General features: G+C 32.5%; 1 protein-coding gene across 22 annotated transcripts in view; it reads right to left on the bottom strand.

Annotated features, from left to right (window-relative positions):
* ADGRL3 (adhesion G protein-coupled receptor L3) overlaps positions 1 to 19,166 on the bottom strand; it is an 874,612-nt gene that overhangs the window by 562,290 nt on the left and 293,156 nt on the right. For all 22 annotated transcript variants that reach the window (XM_067736151.1, XM_067736152.1, XM_067736157.1 and 19 more), the window contains one exon: positions 16,879 to 17,102. In XM_067736151.1, coding sequence (XP_067592252.1) covers positions 16,879 to 16,951 — 73 coding nt within the window. In that variant the 5' untranslated portion in view covers positions 16,952 to 17,102. The remainder of the gene's footprint in view (positions 1 to 16,878; positions 17,103 to 19,166) is intronic.

The following is a 19,166-nucleotide window of genomic DNA, read 5'->3' as shown; positions in this document are numbered from 1 at the left end:
CCAGGTCCTTTTCTAGGTGCTCGAGATTTTGGTGAACAAAACAGATAACATACCTACTTTAATGAATCACCCATTCTTGTGTGGGAGATGGAGAATAATGCAAATACATAAATAATTTTAATACAATATAGATATGAGTAAACCATAGAAAGTTTAAGTAGGGTAATATGTAAAGGCTACTCTGTTTAGGTTTTTATGGAAGACATATCTATGGGAGTAAAATTTAAACTGAGATATCAAAATATTGGTAGTTGCTAGTCATACAAAAATCAGGAGTAAAGAGCATTGCAGCCTGCTGCAAAGGCCTCAGGCTGGAACCACCTTGGTCTGATCAAGAAATTGCACAATGGCCAATGAAGCTGTATATAGTGGACTGGGAGAAGAGTAATCTGGAATGAGATCAGAAAGGTAAGCAACAGCCAGATCATGGGCTTTGTAAACCTGGGTAAGGCTTTTAGTTTGGGGACAATCAACCATCTGTTTAGGATACTGAATAAAGCTCCTGGGAAAAAAAGACTAGGGCAGGATAGGGAAAAAGACATAGGAATAATGATCTCTACTGAATTAGAGATTATTTCAGGAAAGGTCAATTGCTAGAGTAGGCAGAGAATTATAATTGATTTAAAATGTATAAAGTGGAATCACCATCAGTTGAAAAATATAATAGTGCCTGCATTAAATGAAAGAATCTCAGCTTAAACAAGAAATAGACAAAAATGTTTGAACTATAACCAGAAAGCAAAGTCTAGGGACCTAGAAAGAATAAATCTGGATCAAAGAACAAAATAATTCCATGTGGTAAGACTGAGGAAAATAAAAATACCAGGAAGTTAAGTAGACTTTTACTCATAAGTTAAAGGAGATGAGACTCCAAGGTGTTCCATGAAGCTGGATTATCTTATATGTCTATAGATCAGCCTCTCCTTTAAACTGACCATCTCTATTAAAGGAAACCAGAGTCACAGACCACTGGAAGCAAAAGTGGAGGGGACGTTACACTGCCCACATGGAGAAGGGTTGTTAGAACAGAGCCAAAATCTTAATTTTTGTTTTAAAAAATATTGTATATGTTATACTTAAGGTATTATATAAATTCTGGGGAAATACTTACTCAAGTATAAATATAAATCTAATTTTTCTTCCTGAAGCTATTATAAAAATAAATCTTCAAGATAAACATCACTGTTGTAAGTCTGGTATTCCATTAAAAGCACTGAATCTCAAGTCTGGAAAGAATTATTCAACTCACACAATAGATAACCCTTAGAGAATCCCTGCTAAAAATCTCCAAGTTTCACACAAGGAGACAGTGATCACAAACTCACTCTGTTCTTGGGCCACCCAATCCCATTTGAAGCAGCAGGTTCTTCCTCATGTTGAAAAAGGTGTGATATCTATACTCTGGCTTCTCCATCCACTTGTCTAAATTTGATACAAATGGGCTATGTGCAAAACGTATCAAGCTACTCCTAGAAGGCATTTGTCTTCAGATATCTGAAGATAGCCTTCACATCCTGAATGTCTCTTTTCTTCTCCAGATTCATAAGGGAAAGGTTTTTTTCAAATTAACTATGAAAAAATACCCCACAATGTTGTAACATTATCTGTACTTGGAAGGTATCCCTCTTATGCTCCACACCCATCTCTACTTGAGACCACATTTTCAAACTTTGTTGTATGTAATTTTAGGATGTCTCAAAGGTAATTTTGGTTCCAGGGCAGGAAGTAACGATGAGGCCAATACATCTTGTTCTTCTTTCTTTCTATCCTTCTTCAAAGAGAGAAAAACTTCATTCTTAACTTCTTTAAAAATCACATATCTGATTCAGATTTCATTTTTTTAAAAGAGGGACACACTAATTTTTTTAAAATGTGAGTTGCTTTTATCATTAATAATATTAAAAGTTCATCATATGTAAATTATTGCCATACTTAAATTGTCCACATAATTAATTCATATTCAGATATTTTTACTATTTAAACACTTTGATTCTGCTTTCCTAGTGGGCAAGAATGAAATATAAACATTAATATTTCACAACCTACTGAAATGATCAAAATATTTCCACTATGTTTAAGTGTAGTCTCCAAACATCAAAGGCCATCAGAGTATCAAAGTTCCTGAATATTGGCTGTGGGTAAATATGAGGCAAGAAGAAAAGGAAAAATAATGAGCATGTAAGAGGTAAAGTATTCATGATGGTGGTACCAGAGTTTTCATATTATCTGTGGAGCTTATAATTGAAATAAATATTAAAATATCAGATTTCAATAATATATGCCTTCAGAGATCAAAACTGATTTATAATTAATAAAAATACTAAATAAGCATAGTTTCTAACCAATTTCAACTGCTTCTATTTTCTTGTTCACCTTAGGTGAGTAGCGATGTAATTCAATTATTCAGCTTCTTCCTCCAAACATCTATTGATCATAATAGGAGCCTGGAATCTAGACATAGCAATGGGCTGCAGTACTAAGATATTTCTAAGGAGAGAGAAATGCTTACAACAAGACCTCATCAGAGTGTTATTTATCAGAGTTACATGTGATTTAACATTCATATTCACGAGTCATTCGTCTTTGTGTTTTGGGGTAATAGTTTACCATATCTTTTTAATAATTAGCTAATTATGAGCCTTACAGGGTTTAACTGTACTGTAATGTATGTACTGTAATTATAGCTATGATCCTAACCTACATATTCAATTCTGCCTTTCACTATTATCTCTTGAATACAAAACTTATTCTCTATATGTACCTGCCAAATCCTTTGTTCAAATTATCCTTCTTAACAGGAAATTCTTTCCCCTACTGCTCAGGCTTTCCAAATGACATTCCCGGTATCATGCTTCCCATGATTATTCTAAACTATTCACTATGTATATAATCAGCACCAAATTTCACACTATTTCCCTTCTGTTCTCTACTAAAATCTAAAATTTTATATCTACTTTTAAATTAAAATTTAAATCTTCTAAACATTTAAAATCTTGATTTCTTTTTTATTTCCAAGGTTTAAGCAAATACAATACTGCTTTCCTTAAATCAAACTTTACAAACTTTACTTCTTTTGTTTTCTTCTTTTGTTTCTAGCTCATTCTCCTATATGCTGATTTGGTTGGTTTATTTCTAATTTAAATCACAGGTCTACAAAATAAGGCAATTCTCAGTAGGTTATTAAAATGCCTTTGGAAGAAGTCTCCATGAGCTGGTTAAGGAATTTTGATTTGAGTTTCTCTTCTAACAACTATTTGAAATGTCACTGCATCATTAGATTGACGGTTCCAAGTATATTTGTTCATCTTAAAATTACTGAGCCTACTACCCATGATTCAAGGGACTGTTGTGAGTATTCGCTGAGCTATTGTGTGCAAAAGTGTTCAGCTAACCGCAAAGTGCTACATAAATGCTAGAAATCATATTGAAATACTTATAACAACAAATGATTGATACAGAATATCTAATCCAATTCAGTCCCATATCTATAACTATATCTATTTATGTATAGAGAGAGGGAGGAAGGGGTGGGAGGAAGCAGGAGGGAAAAGAGAGAGAAAGGGAGACAGACTACTGCTTTCATTTCTTTTCTTATAAGTAAAGGTCATTTTCCAATTCTGCTTCCTTTTGCATACCTGAAAGGCTCTACCTTTCTCCCAGCACCTTCATTTTGGCCATATAAATAAATTACTACTCTCCTGATTTCTCCCTAGAAGTGCATGTGAACAGCTGCAAAATTCCTTTCTAGGCTGGGTAGTAATCTCTAACAACTGTCATAAAAGTTCCAATTCAAGCACCTGACTAAGGATGCCACCAAGTAGAAATTACATCATGGAAGTTCTAACACAGAGAAAAATCTGACTTAATTCTGGGTCTTACAAGAAAATGGCTCCGAAGTGATGAATTGTCTACCTATGTATGATGAAGCAACCTTCATAGTATACGCGAATATTATTCAATTTAACTCAACAGACTCCTTCTCTGGGCTGAACTGTTTTATGAAGCGTTGGTATGTCCCGTGCGGGCAAGCAATTTTCCCTTCAGACTGGGTTCCTCGCTCTCCTTTTCTACAACATAGCTGTTTCAGTAAAAGAAAATATAATATGGCTAAACTTTCACCAGAAGACTGAACAGTCAAGTTATGAAAGCTATATAAGACATCCTGAGACTAGTGGAAGAAGCAAACACTTGTTATGAATAAAGCTAAAGGGAAACTTAATTCCTAGTGTTAAAAAACAAAAGAAACAACATTAAAAGATTATTTTTATTTTTATTTTTTTATTTTGCGGTACGCGGGCCTTTCACTGTTGTGGCCTCTCCCATTGCGGAGCACAGGCTCCGGACGCACAGGCTCAGCAGCCATGGCTCACGGGCCCAGCCGCTCCGCGGCATGTGGGATCTTCCCGGACCAGGGCACGAACCCGTGTCCCCTGCATCGGCAGGCCGACTCTCAACCACTGTGCCACCAGGGAAGCCCTAAAAGATTTTTTTAAATTGTCTTTCATGTATGGCATCTTCCATGTTTTAAACATAGAAGAAAAATTGTGGCTTATTCATTGTAATGGTTGCCTAGATTGCAATATTGTAATGTAAATATCTCAAACATTTCTTAAAATGAGTAAGCAGAGTAAGATTTTTGCTATTGATGTAAATTTGTAAAAAAAAAAAATCAGTTTCTGACAAAAAGACATTATTTTCGTTCGAATTAAATAAAATGCCTATTACATATCTTGTTCCTCAGAAGAGTGATAACTAATAGCTTTTTTTTTTCAAACTAAAAACACCTGCCTCTTTGTAAACATAATGCAAACAGATTTCAATTCATAATAACAAAAGAAAAATTCTGGAATTTATTCTTTGGAAAATACGGATTTTCTTTTAACTTCCCTCCCTCTACTCCCCTCTTAAATGATATTAAAATTTTAATGGTATAGAAAATGTGCTTTCAGAATGTTGTAAATAATTTCTTTAAAAATCTTTATAACTGTAGTAATGGGGCACTTTTCTTAATCACGTTGCCAATTGTACTCGACATGTGGGAAAAGAACAGCAAAACCATACATATTTTGACAGAGATCTGTCTCATTAGCAAGTTCTTTCCCCCCATCCTAAGTTAACCATAACTGGCATCTCTGAAAGTAGTTGAGAAAATGAAAACTTTTTATCTACTTTTTTTTTGGTAATAAGAGACTTTTACCCCTCCACCCCCTCTTCAATACACATACTAAATGAAGGCCTAAATGCTGGTTCCCAAGAAAGCTGATATGTTAACAGGCTCACAGGTCAAAACGATCGATTATATTATGTTGGTGATATATACACAGAGTGTAATTATTATTGGACACCTACTTTTAAAAATCGGCATAGTGGTTTTTAATCTTTGTGCAGAGCCACGACAACAAGCCTGCCTCTAACAACAGCCTGTAACCCATAAAACATCTGGGCTATCACAGCTCTTCCCACCGGCCTGAGCCATTGTGACTAATATAAAAGGCATCCTTTTAAGCAAATATGTAGTGTTCCTTGGAGGGAGCATCATACCAGCCTGTTGCTTTGAATTTTATGTATTATCTGTCTGCATTATTAAATCATGTGCCCTTAAAGTTTGCATGGTTTCACCAACTTCACTATCAAAAGGAATTTTTTTGAAAAGTATCATTGCTAAATAGTCACCACGATGTTGATTTGTAACAAGTGCTACAGAAAAGAATAGTCGTAATCTAATTCAGGTAGTGTCTATGATCACTACTCTCCTAGTATCTCTAACAGCCTGGAGAGAAGTAAGGTGTGAAAGCTGTTTTTTCTTTTATAAATATAGAGGGGTTTTTTTTCCTCTACATGGTCTAATCATATCTGGATATTTTTTCCTCATGTCATCTGTTATTTCTTAATGCAACAACAAAATTAATCGGTTTTGAAGTCATCTGGGTCCAAGAAAAAAATGAATCGTAAAATGCTATTTTAATTTTGCATATTATTTTATCTTTGTATTTAATAAGCAATGATTTCTCTAATTTAGCTCAATGTATTTATCCCCTTTAACTTCACATTAAACTAATAATATCAAAGTAAGGGTACATCTGTCACTCGTTATTCAATTCCTTCAAACCTGGGAAGAATAGTGAAGACAGGAAATTTGATTGGGCTTATAGTCTAATTAAAAGCAACAGGCTTAACTATGAATAGCTTTTCAACACTCTAACTTTTTTATTTTTTGCTGATCTAAGCTTAAGATGTTCATTAGTAACTCATTAAAGACTTAGTTACAGTCCAGTGGGTAAGTCCTGAATATAATGATGGAATGTGTGTACAAATGTGTAGGCTCATAATTAGAGAAACTGTCACATTTGGGGATTAAGAATATACAATGCAGTCTTTGAAAACCACTATGCAAAGTAAGTGACCCAAGATGGTGTTGTATTTTAAATTTTGCTTACTATCCAGGTCATTTGGTTTTTAGTTCTAATTCCTAAAGGTATGTTTTAATGACCACATTTTCACAGGATTAAATGTGTGAGGCTTTGGGCCTTTCTATACATTATTTTACTTAATCCTCATACTATAACAAGTAGGCCTAATTACCCCTTTAATAAATAAAGAAACTGTGATTCAAATTGGTTAAGGTCATGTTTCTTGGAAGTAATAGAATTGGAATTAGACTCTAAGGCTTGAAATCCTTCTACTTCATTCAATAGAACCATGCAAATTAGGATTCTAAAGCAGTTTAGATTGAATAATACTCTAAATTTCAGTTTCTGGGCTTCGTTTAAGTATTACTTTCTAAATACTGACATCTTCCTTTATTCAGGGTTCCTTGAAACTGTAGGAGCTGTTCACAGTATTAACATTTATAAATCATTATCTTTATTTAGTTTTCTCTTAATCTTTTCTCCCCAAATAGTACTATTTCAGATATGCCCAATGGGCTGAAATAGTGCAAGTTTACTAGGATCCTTTCCATATAGAACCTCAGGTCCTTTTCCATTTCTCATCTTTTTCTGTTTGTTTGTTTAAAGATGTGATATGAGTGAGTCCAGAGGACACTAATTAAAATATGTAGATTTGATAGAGAGACACAACAAATTGCCTAAATTTCTTGAGATGAATTAAAAGAGGTATTGAGTTGTTTGTAGAACATATCAGAGAAAACGAGTCTATGGAAATAAAATACTCAATATTTATAATATAACTTGAGCAATGATACAAAAAAAATGTAAAAAGGGGGGATTTCCAGAATCTGGAAGGACAAGAATTCAGACTAGAACAAAAACAGAAACATTTCTGGCCACTACAATTAAAGTTTAATGTTCTTTACTATTTTCTTAAGGAGGAGTAATTGGAAACTAAATAGAAGAACCCAATGAATTACCTTGCTGTTTTGTGTATAATTCACCACTATACAGGTCACATCTCAGAATAAAGTTTCAATCATTGTCAATTACTAGTTTTTGCCATCATAAAAAGAAAGCAGATTAATGAACTATTTTTAGGAATCAAATATGTAAGCAAAAGAGGAGATGGAGTGGGGCTAGACAAGCGATATATGATTTCAAAGTGAATTTAAAATAGATGAGATTTAAGTGGCTAAATCCAGGCAAAAAGCCTCTTTTAAAAAATGCAGTCTAAAGCATTCTTAAATCTAAATGTATTATAACTTTGATATCCTGTGGTATTTTCTAAAAACGATATTTAAGAAAGCTTACAAATCAACAATAAAAATTGACAAATGATTAAATAATATTTCTTCAAGTAAGTAATACAAATGGCCAATGAGTACATGAAAAGAAGCTCAACATTATTCATTAAAGAAATACAAATCAAGACTGGGAGTTTAGGACTGACATGTACACACTACTATATTTAAAACAGATAAACAAAAAGGACCTACTATATAGCAAAAATAAAAAAAAATTTAATTCAGTTTGTCAAAAAAAAGAAAAAACTACAATGAGATACTACTTCATCTTTACTAGAATGGCTAAAAGAAAAAGGACAGACAATAACAAGTGCGAGTGAGAATGCGAGAACCCTCATACTGCTGTTTGGAATGTATAACTGTGCAACTACTCTGGAATATAGTTTAGCAGTTCCTCAAAATGCTAAATATAGTTATCATGACTCAGCAATCCAATTCCTAGGTGTATACCCAAGAAGTGAAAACATGTCCACACAAAAACTTGTACATGAGTTTTCATAACAGCAACACACAAATTAGCCAAAAAGTAGGAATAATCTAAATTTCCATCAACTAATAAATATAATGTGGTATATTCATACAATAGATTGTTATTTGGAAACAAAAAAAGAATTAACTACTGATACATGCTATGATATAAATAAATTTTAAAATTATTATGTTAAGTGAAAGAAGCAAGTTGCAAAAGATAAAAAATTGTATGATTCCATTTATACAAAATGTCTACAATAGGCAAACCCATAGAGACACTGATTAGTGGTTGCCAGGGACTGGGGAGAAGGGGAAACTGGGTATGACTATTAATGGGTACAGAATTTCTTTTTGGAGAACTGATAACATTCTAAAATTGATTCAGTGATGGGTGCACAACTATGCATACACTAAAATTCACTGAAGTAAACACTTTAAGTGGGTAAATTTTATGGTATGTGAAATATAAATCAATAAAGATATTTTTAAATCCCCATTTACACATTAAAAAAGATATTGGTGCATCAGATCTAGTTTTTTTTTAAAAACCACATGGCATCTTTTATAAATATTTTCTTCTTCCTTTATCACAAGAGGACTATGCTTTTCTGACTCATTTATAGATGTGGCTATGAGGAAGAGTTTTAATTAATGAAAATGGAAGCAAAAGTAAAGTGCACTATTTCCAAGCATATCCATAAAAATCTTCCATTGGAATCTTCCCAATGCTTGTTCTTCCTTCCTGTAGACAGGAATGGCAATGAGCCTCAGAAAGATTTTGGAACCCTTGTTCCAAAATCAGACTGGGTCGCTGAATAACTGTGAGAACAAGAAAAGGGCATCCTCGCAGCCCCTACCATACACACACACACACACACACACACACACATATCCAACCAGAAACACTTACCTGCCTTGGAATTCTTGGTGAACAAGAAAATATTCTCTAGAATCCATTATTCATTTTGGAATCTACTGTGACTACAGCCGAAGTTTACCCTATCTAATACATTGTTCAAGAATGGAAATTAGGGCTTCCCTGGTGGCACAGTGGTTGGGAGTCCGCCTGCCGATGCGACTCCAGGGGACGCGGGTTCGTGCCCCGGTGGTCCGGGAAGATCCCACATGCGGCGGAGCGGCTGGGCCCCTGAGCCATAGCCGCTGAGCCTGTGCGTCCAGAGCCTGTGCTCTGCAACGGGAGAGGCCACAACAGTGAGAGGCCCGCGTACCGCAAAAAAAAAATAAAAATAAAAAAAAGAATGGAAATTAAAGTAGGTAACTCAAATTTATTTCTCCAGAAATTTCATAATATCTAATTGGAAACACACACATACACACACACACACACACATACACATACACACACACACTTGATTGGATCCCTATTTGACTACTTCTTGTCTTAGATATTTTCTGAGGACTCATTCCTATGAAATTACACCACAAACATACAGAGTGCAGTAATGTTTCAGGGATCTCTTTTACAATTGATCAATTTGCCTAATTTTGAGACTTTATCTTAATTACTGTACTTTCATAATACATATATTTATGTTCAATTTATGTCATCCTATTACTCTTTTCATTTCTTATTAACTTTTGTTTAATATTCTATATATATATTTTTAGAATAATTTTGTTGAATTTCTACATAGAAAAGCTCACATCAGTACTCTGAATGCAGTGTGTGAAAATATATATGAATTAACTTGAAAATAACTTACAATTTTGCTATTCCTAGTCTTTTCATCTAAGAACATGGTATATTGCATGTCTTCTTTTATAACTCCCAGTAAGTTTCACATTTTTCATAGGTTCCATGTAGTTCCTGCTATGATACTTCCTAAGTAACTCAGGCATTTCATTGCTGTTTTGATGGAATCATATATGTATGTTTGAATCATACACCTGAAATCAGTGCTCCCATTAATTCTGGGAAAGTTATTATTTCTTGAATTTTCTGAGTACATCATTATACTCCTACAAATAGTAATTATATCTTAATATTTGAATATTTACTCTTCTTATTTATATTTTGCTAATTATTATAGTAGCCAAAATTTGTGGAATTGTTTTAAACAAACTGTCATGATAACAAGCAAGGCTGTATTGATCATTTACTACCATTCATTTTAGATAGTATTAAGTTATTCATTATCAATTATTAAGTAATTATTAATTAACCTAAAAATGAATCATTCTTTTCTTTTACTTTCCATATCTCGAGATTTTCTTCTAGGGGTACAAAGATGCAGTCAAATTTTATATACAACCGTGTTCCATTTTACTGCTATTTGTAATGGCAATGTATCAATGACCTTCAATGCTGAGCCCTCAACATATGGTTAAACAATGGTTCATTCATATGACAGGTTATCATAATTTTTTGAAACTTTAATAAGATGCTAGAAATGTCTGAATTTTAAGGTTAAGTCAAAATTTAAAATATAACTTTTATTTCTAGCATTCCAATTTTTTTTAAAATGTGCATATACATAACTGCAAAAAAAATCTAACAAGCATTAATATTAATTATACCACTGAGTCATGGGATTATTGGATTTTTTCTTTCTGATCTAAATTTGTATGAGGAGAATTACTTTGACAATAAAGTAGGAGACACTGGTAATGACAAACAAAAAAATACATGAGACTATGTTCTTGTGCTCTAACAGTAAGCTACAACCTTGACTTCTGGACAGTCAAATCACTGCAAACTATAATATGTGTAAATGAAATAAACACTGGAAGCTTATCAAATGTCATTGTGAGAATCTATTTTTGTACAAAGATGTCTATCTATTACTTTTGTAAGTACAACTAGCATATTTCTCTTGCAAATCCTTAGCTAGCCTAGCTTATTTGATCAAATCCTTTATATATATTTTTTCTGATAGGAATACAATTTTCTTTATTTAAAGAAACTAATTCTGCCATGATGGTAATATAGGGCAAATATAGATTCAAATAAAACAAAAATATAAGTATTAAAATGTAAATAGTTTATTTTCAATTTATCAATTAAAAACATGAAATAGAGAATGAATTAATCCTATGTTTCAATAGGGCCTTATTCCATACTGTCGAACTAAAACAGATCACAATATAATATATACTGTCTTATTTGCATGACAAATCAATGAGACTCTTTCTTATTGCATTTCAATTTTTTATTTGGTCATTAAGTAATCATTTCCCAATCAGAATGGAGGAAATAAATGTATGAAAAATGCACTATGGCTATTTATATTAAATTATAAATATAAGAGAACTATTCTTAACGTTGAGAATGAAAGTAAATAGCAATGCAAAGAAGAGGAAAACAGATAATTAGTTATTTATATATTATATATCAAAATACTTTGAAATTCATTCAACATCAAGTGTATGATGACCATCCTAGTGCAGTCACAGTCTACCCCAAAGTCAAGAAATACAAAAAAATATGATCCTAAACCCTCCAAATAGTCACAGTACATAAAATCTGAAAATAAAAAATGTTATTTTATTCTCAAGGTATACCCGTGTTACTCATAGAGTATCACTACAATAAAATTCACATATAACATGTTTTGCAAGGGCAAAGGCAAAATAAAACTATTTTCCAATTGCCAACCTGCATACCGAATGCGTAGGGAAGGCTCCTAAACACATTCTTACAAAGGAAAGCTGTCAGGCATGCATAGTAAATATTGTGATATTAGAGACTGCAGAGTTAACTTTTGAAATATATATTTTGAATTTCAGTACCGAGTGGCTAATGTAGATGGTGTTGGATGCGTTCGCAGTAACCTCATATAACATGATAATGACAAAGATTTTTCTGTATAACATATGTGACCATAAAAACAGTGATATTACTGCAAGTATGACAAATTGCCTAGGTTGGCAAACATTATAAACATTTAAAGGATGATTAATTTCTAAAAATAACAAAGTTAAGCAGAGCTTAGAAGTCAACCTGTCTTTTTCACAATTAATAAAACATGACTTCAAAAAAAATTATGAGGTAATACGTTGTGTTATAAAATGTAATTTTGTACTTTCTCAAGCTTTACATTTTATTAGAGGTTAAAAAATATTTTAAATTATTATTTTAAACCATTGACACATTAAATATTATAATTGTAAAAATAGTTAATAATAAAATGCAAATTACATAAAAACATATAGTACGAAATATATATGCCTTTGACCATTGTTTTGTCCCTGCTAAGAACTATTTATAATAATTAACTTCTTGGACATAATAAAGAGCAGGTTTGCCTGTAAAGTCCATTAATATATAAATATTCATTCAACTTTAATGACAAAAAAATAGACTTGCAGAAAAAAGTACACATATGGTGGTCACAGAAGAATTTTTTTAAATTCTACTTTTTTCTGCAAAGGTACCATAAAAAGTATTGTTCCTTTTAGCACACAGTAAGCTCCAATGATCCTGTTTTCTATCTTTTTAATTGTGACAGTTTCTAAACACAGTTTAATTAAGATGAGATGCAGTTAAAATATCTGAGCACCCCAATCACCTTCTCAACTCCCAACCCATTGTGGCTTGTGTGACATCCCTCCCAGGACCAGATGTCCTAGTCCAGGTCCTACACTGAAGCATATTGCTTTACTGCCAATAAGGATGAGTCCCAGGTGCCCATGTTATCACTTGATTTTTGTTCTCCGATTCCCCCTTTTTCTCTTGCTCCCAACAAGATCAATAGAACAAAAAAACTTTTATCTTCATGCAACACTACATTAGTTAACAGCAAAGAACTGGCCACCTGCTTTAGCTGCTTCTCTTTACTTCTGCCAGGTCTCATTGCATTATAGATAAGGATTTTATGGCTGTACAAGAAGGGGGCACAGTCATGGTAAACAGAAAAAGAGAAATACAGAGGTACACAGAGACATAAAATATGGACAGATAAACACAGACCTAGAGACATTTCTTAATTTAAAACTTGTGTGTGTGTGTGTATATATATACACACACACACACACAATGTGGATATACTAATTAATTTTGTTTTCCTATAAAAAACACTGGCCAGACTTTCTAGGATGATGTGGGAGATTATTCAACTAATGTAAACATTATTCAGAATTAATTCTTCAGCTTAGTTTCTAATTTTACTCATGTAGAAATCATGCAAAAAATGCTTCTCTGACAATTATATACTACCAATTATATACTACTACCACTGACAATTGACAACTATATACTATATTATTATATACTGACAATTATATACTAAGCCTTTATATATATATACATATATATATATATCAGTTTGATAATAATTTTGTTTAGATACTAGTTTTAAAATTTTCTGGCAAAACTTAAATGCTGAGGTCCAAGTAGCAAAAGATTTCAATTATCAGGGTAAGAATAATGATAATTATGCATTTTCCTTATGTAATGCTGAGAGGTTTAGTTCTATTTCAAGGTAATTAGGGCTAGGAAAATAAAATATAAAGATTTATTGAATGCCAAGCACTATGTTAGAAACTATTCACATATCATTCCATCAATTTCTTAAAATAACCGCACATGGAGTAAGTGTTCATTCTTGCGGATGAGAAGTAGGTTTACAAATGTTTAAGTTACTGTAAGCTTGAGGGAAAAATTAAGAATCTTTTGTTCACTACCTTACCTTTAGCAACTAGCACAGTTTTCTGGCTCATAGTCTATGATAAATGACATGTGTTAACTAGTTTACCAGGTAACAGTGTTACAGTGCTTGTAAGCAGTAGAGCTGAAATTTTATCTCAGGTCTGTTAGACTTCAAATCCCAGTCTGTCTGTGCCCAGAACATGGAAGAAGCAGGTAATCTACTTTTCTGCCTTATCTGCTCCCAAAGGACCAGGAGAGTTGAGGTGGGATTTCTTCTGTAGGGAAGAATGGCCTTGATAGTAACTGATTATCTACTGGCATTAAGACCAGAGCTTAAGAAGCTAAGTCCTTTGTTTTAAAACCTCTCTGGGTCTCATGTGCAACTTTAGTCAAGTTCTTTTGCCACTTGGTACCTCACGGATTTTACTATAAGAAGTTAATGATAATAATAACATTAAACCCATGAGAATGTTGTGATAATTAATTGTACCAATACCTCTAAAGTTTATGGCTACAGAATTTATAGTCATCATTATTATTTACTCTGGAGAAAAGGCCAGCAATTCGGGTGATACCCAGAAAAGTTAATTCTCTATGGTCTCAAGGACAAATGAAGCTAGGCATCTCAACAGCAGTAGGCAAAGAGATGCTATCAGGGGATGTTTTGGAAACAAGAGTACTTCTATAACTGAGATATCCACTTTACCTCAGTCCTCTAAGTTTTCGAGCTATATGGTATTCCTTTAAGCCAGGACTGGGACTCTAAGCTATATGGGACTCTAAAAATGCCTATCCTATTAGATTTCATCACTGCTCAAAGGTACACACACTCCTCTGTTTATGAGTATGCTGGATTCCAAAAGGCTGCTCAAGTGAAGCCCTTTATTTACAAGCCCGAAGTGGTATCACAAAGGCAATGGAGAAAGCATCCTATGGAAGGCAGACAAAACTGATTTGCATTTTCTCTGGTGTGAAGTTTTAAAATACTTACACAAGGTAATAAGAATAAAGTTTATAAGTGGAATGCTTCTATATTGTTTATCCTGATATGGTTCAAAGTCAAGATAATATAAGGTAGTTCACATCCAATGGAAAGAATTACTTTAGTTTTTAGCCAAAATGTTTTATATTTTTTTATATACCAGGCTCAATATTCTCTGTGCCCTATTAGGAGTTTTTAAATACTTCTCAGAGTTACTTGGAGAGATTGTGTGTGTGTGTTTGTGTGTGTGTTCAGTACAGGCCTTAACTCAAGACCTATGATCTAGGGCTCAGCCATGTTTGGGGCCCACTGAAATACACAGTAGGTGTCAGTTTTTGGAGACCAGAAATTTCACCTCTGAAAAGGGAGTCTTTCTTACAATATCTATTTCTGCTATTTTTAACCTATCTTGCTCTAACAGTGCAATTTTAGACTGACTTTTTAAACTTGACTTGTACATAGAGTTTTTTTTTTGTTTTTTTTTTCTGAATATCAACATCAAATGAAAAAGCTCTCAGGGTTAGCTAATTCCTAGTTGTTACAACTTACTGGCAGAAAAACAGACTGGAGGGGCATATAGTATGATAAAGGAAATTAATGTGTTCAGTCACAATATCTGTCAGGCACTGTGCTAGATTCTTTACATATACTATTTATTTAATCTTCAAAGTAACCTTATGAGTGAGGTGTTTTTATAACATCTAAAAACCTAATTAAAATCATCTTTAGATATACAGATAATCAGAAAAGCACTTGTTTAAAGCTGTATAATTCTTATACTGTCCCATATCACAAAATGTTATATGTGCCCAAGTATGTGAGTATGTAAGTGCTACATCAATATAAGAATTAAGGAAAAATTTTGAAATATCTGACAAATTTACATTGTTTAAAAGTAGATGGTTGTATAATTTTACTTTCATTTTTTAAAAAAACACTATCATATAGCAATTTGTTAGAAATAAAGGTGTTAAATCAGGGGAACTTTAGGGAAAATGTCAAGAGAGAAGTGATAATATCCAGTTTTTATACTGACAGCAGAATGCAGAATTCATGTTGTAACTTATATATGAGCCAAATTCGGATTCACATCACTGACGAACTACAATAGATCCCTGTAGTCAATTAAAAACCAAAAGTGAGCTGAAGAGGCTAAAAATGCTTTTCAGCTGCTTGCTAAACTATAATATTCTGAGACCTTCTAAGCAGTGGCAAATACAGCTGTGTCCCTTTTTCTTTGTTCTGATTACCATTAATGTATGAGATAGTGACTATATTATGCCATTTTCATCTTAGTGCAAAACCAATGATAATTAGTAGAAAACTTTAAATTGTGAAAAAGGAACATATATATAGACTTTAATTTGCCAATTTTTAGAGCGATCCTGTGAATATTGTACTAAGTGGTACAGAATTTGTCTTGCTTATTTATTGAATAATTATGTTTTATAAAATTTGCAAAGGGAGATCATTTCTTAACTATCATACTCATGTTATAAATACCAAGCTGTCTAAATGAACAAAGAACACAGTCTTTTATGAGTATGTTAGCATGTTTCAAGAAAAATACCTTTCTGCATATGTTGATATCATTTTGATGTTGTTGGTTTTTTCCCTTTTTTTGCATTGAAAGGGATGTGAGAATTTTGCTTTAATGAGAGGTTTAATTTTTATTCTGTTTGTTAAAGGTTGAGGAGAGTAGTAAACACTCAGAAACAAATGATTACTTGGTTCAGGAAGGTAGATTTTTGAAGTGTTTTCCTTCAAATGTGCATACTTACTGTATTAAAAGTTATTTTACCTACAAAAATATGTAAATAAAAATAATTCACAATAAATGACATAGTTAATAATTCAGATGATATTCCTTAAGTGTGGTAAAACAAAGAATAAAACATGCATTTTTTTTTAAACTTTGGTTAGATATACATTTTAAATGGTATTTTAAGAAATCAAACTCGAAATCCTATTTATTGCAGCTTAAGGTACATTACTTACTGCTATTAATATATGGTAGGCAAAAGCTGCAAAATCATAGAGCAAAAATTTAGAAGAAAGGGTCTAGTGTAAACAAGTAAGACAACATTAAGCATCACACAAAAATATACTCAAAGGTCTTACCATGAATTATCGGTGCGAAGAGCATCATGAAGACTAGTAGCTGTGATGGCCACATGGTCATGTTCTCAGGCATGAGAGCGCCTCAAGAGTGAGTGTTCCAAACTTGAAACAAAATAAGTGTCTTTCTGATTCTTCTGTAGTCCAAGACCGATGATTAAAAAAAAAAAAAAGCTCAAAAGGAAATATTCTTCAAAACAGAAACACCAATATCCCAAATCTGAATCCTGCAAATAAGAAAAAAAAAGGGTTATCAAATATAGGTTTTCTCATTTCCTTGAAAATTTCCTTCCTGAATAGAACACCTGTATACTGTCTCCCTTCTTCATTTTAATGAATACATGCATCATGTATAAAAATAAGTAAGTAACCTAAGGTACATTATTTATGCATGTATTAGCACAGTGTTTACTTCCCAGCCCCCAAACTGACTGAAACAAATAATTCAGTCTCACTGGACAAAGCAGTATAAATATTACTATACTCATTTGTATAATAATTAATGATTAGTTTGTATAATTTGTTAATGTGTTTAAATAGACTTGGTACTTAACTCTGTGTAAACATTTTCCACAAATATAATTTTTACTAATAATAGAAAAGTATAAAAAAAAGAAATCATTCATTACCATTACTGTGTGTTTAAACAAAGTTAAATGCATGAGCCGTACTTTATTTCCAGGCCCTAATAATCATTCAGAAATCATTCCACATATTAACTATATTACTTTTCTAAATATTTTTATAATTAAATTTGTGAAAATTATAGATTTGTGTTAATTAATTATGCTCAACCATAATCAATTCATTCAACAGAAGTTTATTGAGTGTCCGCTGAAATACAAAGCACTGTGCTAGGAACATAGAATAGAATACTGAGTAAAACATGCAACCTATCCTCCAGGATCTTACAACTTAAAATAAGGAATCTGGCTTAAAAGTGTTAAGTGCATATGGAAGACATTAAAAATTGTTAGCATTGTAAAGTTATTTTACTGAACCAAACTGATATAGCTGCTCCCTCTTTAAAGTTTGCACAGACTTATCTTAGGAAGTGAAAATACTAAAGGAACATGACTCAAATTTTGAAGATGTTTATCACAGTGAGCATTTTTAAAACTGATCAAATGCAAACTGGATCTTCCTTTTCTTTCCTTCTTTCCTACTCTCTCTCTCTTTCTCTTTCTATTTTCTATTCAAGTGAATGGTATATATTTAAAATCATTTCACATTTTGAGTATAAGTTTAAAATATTTCTGGAAAGGAATATTCAAAATAGAGATAGATTACTGAGGATTGTATTAAGCCTCATTCTTCCAAAACACATTCCAAAGTATTTTTGAAGTACTTGCCTTTGCTATAAGGCAAAATTACACAGATTTATCTGAATCTCTGGCACCACTATTCATAGCATGGTAATTAAGAGCACAGATTCTGAAGCAAGACAACCCAATTTCAATTACTAGCTCTACTAGAACTAAGACCTTGGGCAAGTCATTTAAGCCCTCGGTTCCTTGGCTAATGGTCTGCTAATCTGCTAATGGTGGGGGAGTAATATTAATTCATATGGTTATATGAACATTAAATAAGCTAAAAACTGTCATTTTAGTTATATACAATACATAAAAATATGTATTGCCCAGAACAGTGTCTAGTATGTAATAAGTGCTATATATCTTAACAGTTATTATACATCTCATTACTTTTCAGTTTTATCCTACTCATACTTTTTAATGTGGTTGTGTAAGAAGCAAGACCATTTGATAAATCAAGCCAAAAATATTTATTGAGTCACTATTGTACAGACAGGCTCGGAGAACGCTAAATCTGGAAATAACAGATATAATAATTTTCTTTCTAAACTCACAGACATTATAGAAAAATGAAGCTCATAATAAACACTCTCATAACATTTTACTTTTACAAACAGAGAAAGCATTGACAACAAAAAAATGTGGCTGAGATAAAATAAATTATGTAAAAAGGAATCATGTTTAACATTTTTCTTTTGTTTTCCTTATTCACACTCTGACTTACAAGAAAACATTTAGAACTTTTCCTTAATTACCATAAGTGCCATAAGTATTTAACTTTTTCTGAAAATAAACTTGAAAGCAGGTGCTAATTTAAAATTGCATTCTTTTACATGCATGTAATAATTAACGGATACTTAAAGGAGGATACTTAAATTGACTGATGCATCAACAAGTAAGCAATTACCCCCTCACACTCAGTTGTCTTTTTTTCCCCTCTATAACTATGGCATCAAGATATGTATATACACACAGACA

This window comes from Pseudorca crassidens, chromosome 4 (assembly GCF_039906515.1).
Source record: "Pseudorca crassidens isolate mPseCra1 chromosome 4, mPseCra1.hap1, whole genome shotgun sequence".
Lineage (NCBI taxonomy): Eukaryota > Metazoa > Chordata > Mammalia > Artiodactyla > Delphinidae > Pseudorca > Pseudorca crassidens.
The sequence above is the reverse complement of the archived record's forward strand: the minus strand, read 5'-3'. Positions and strand labels throughout refer to the sequence as shown.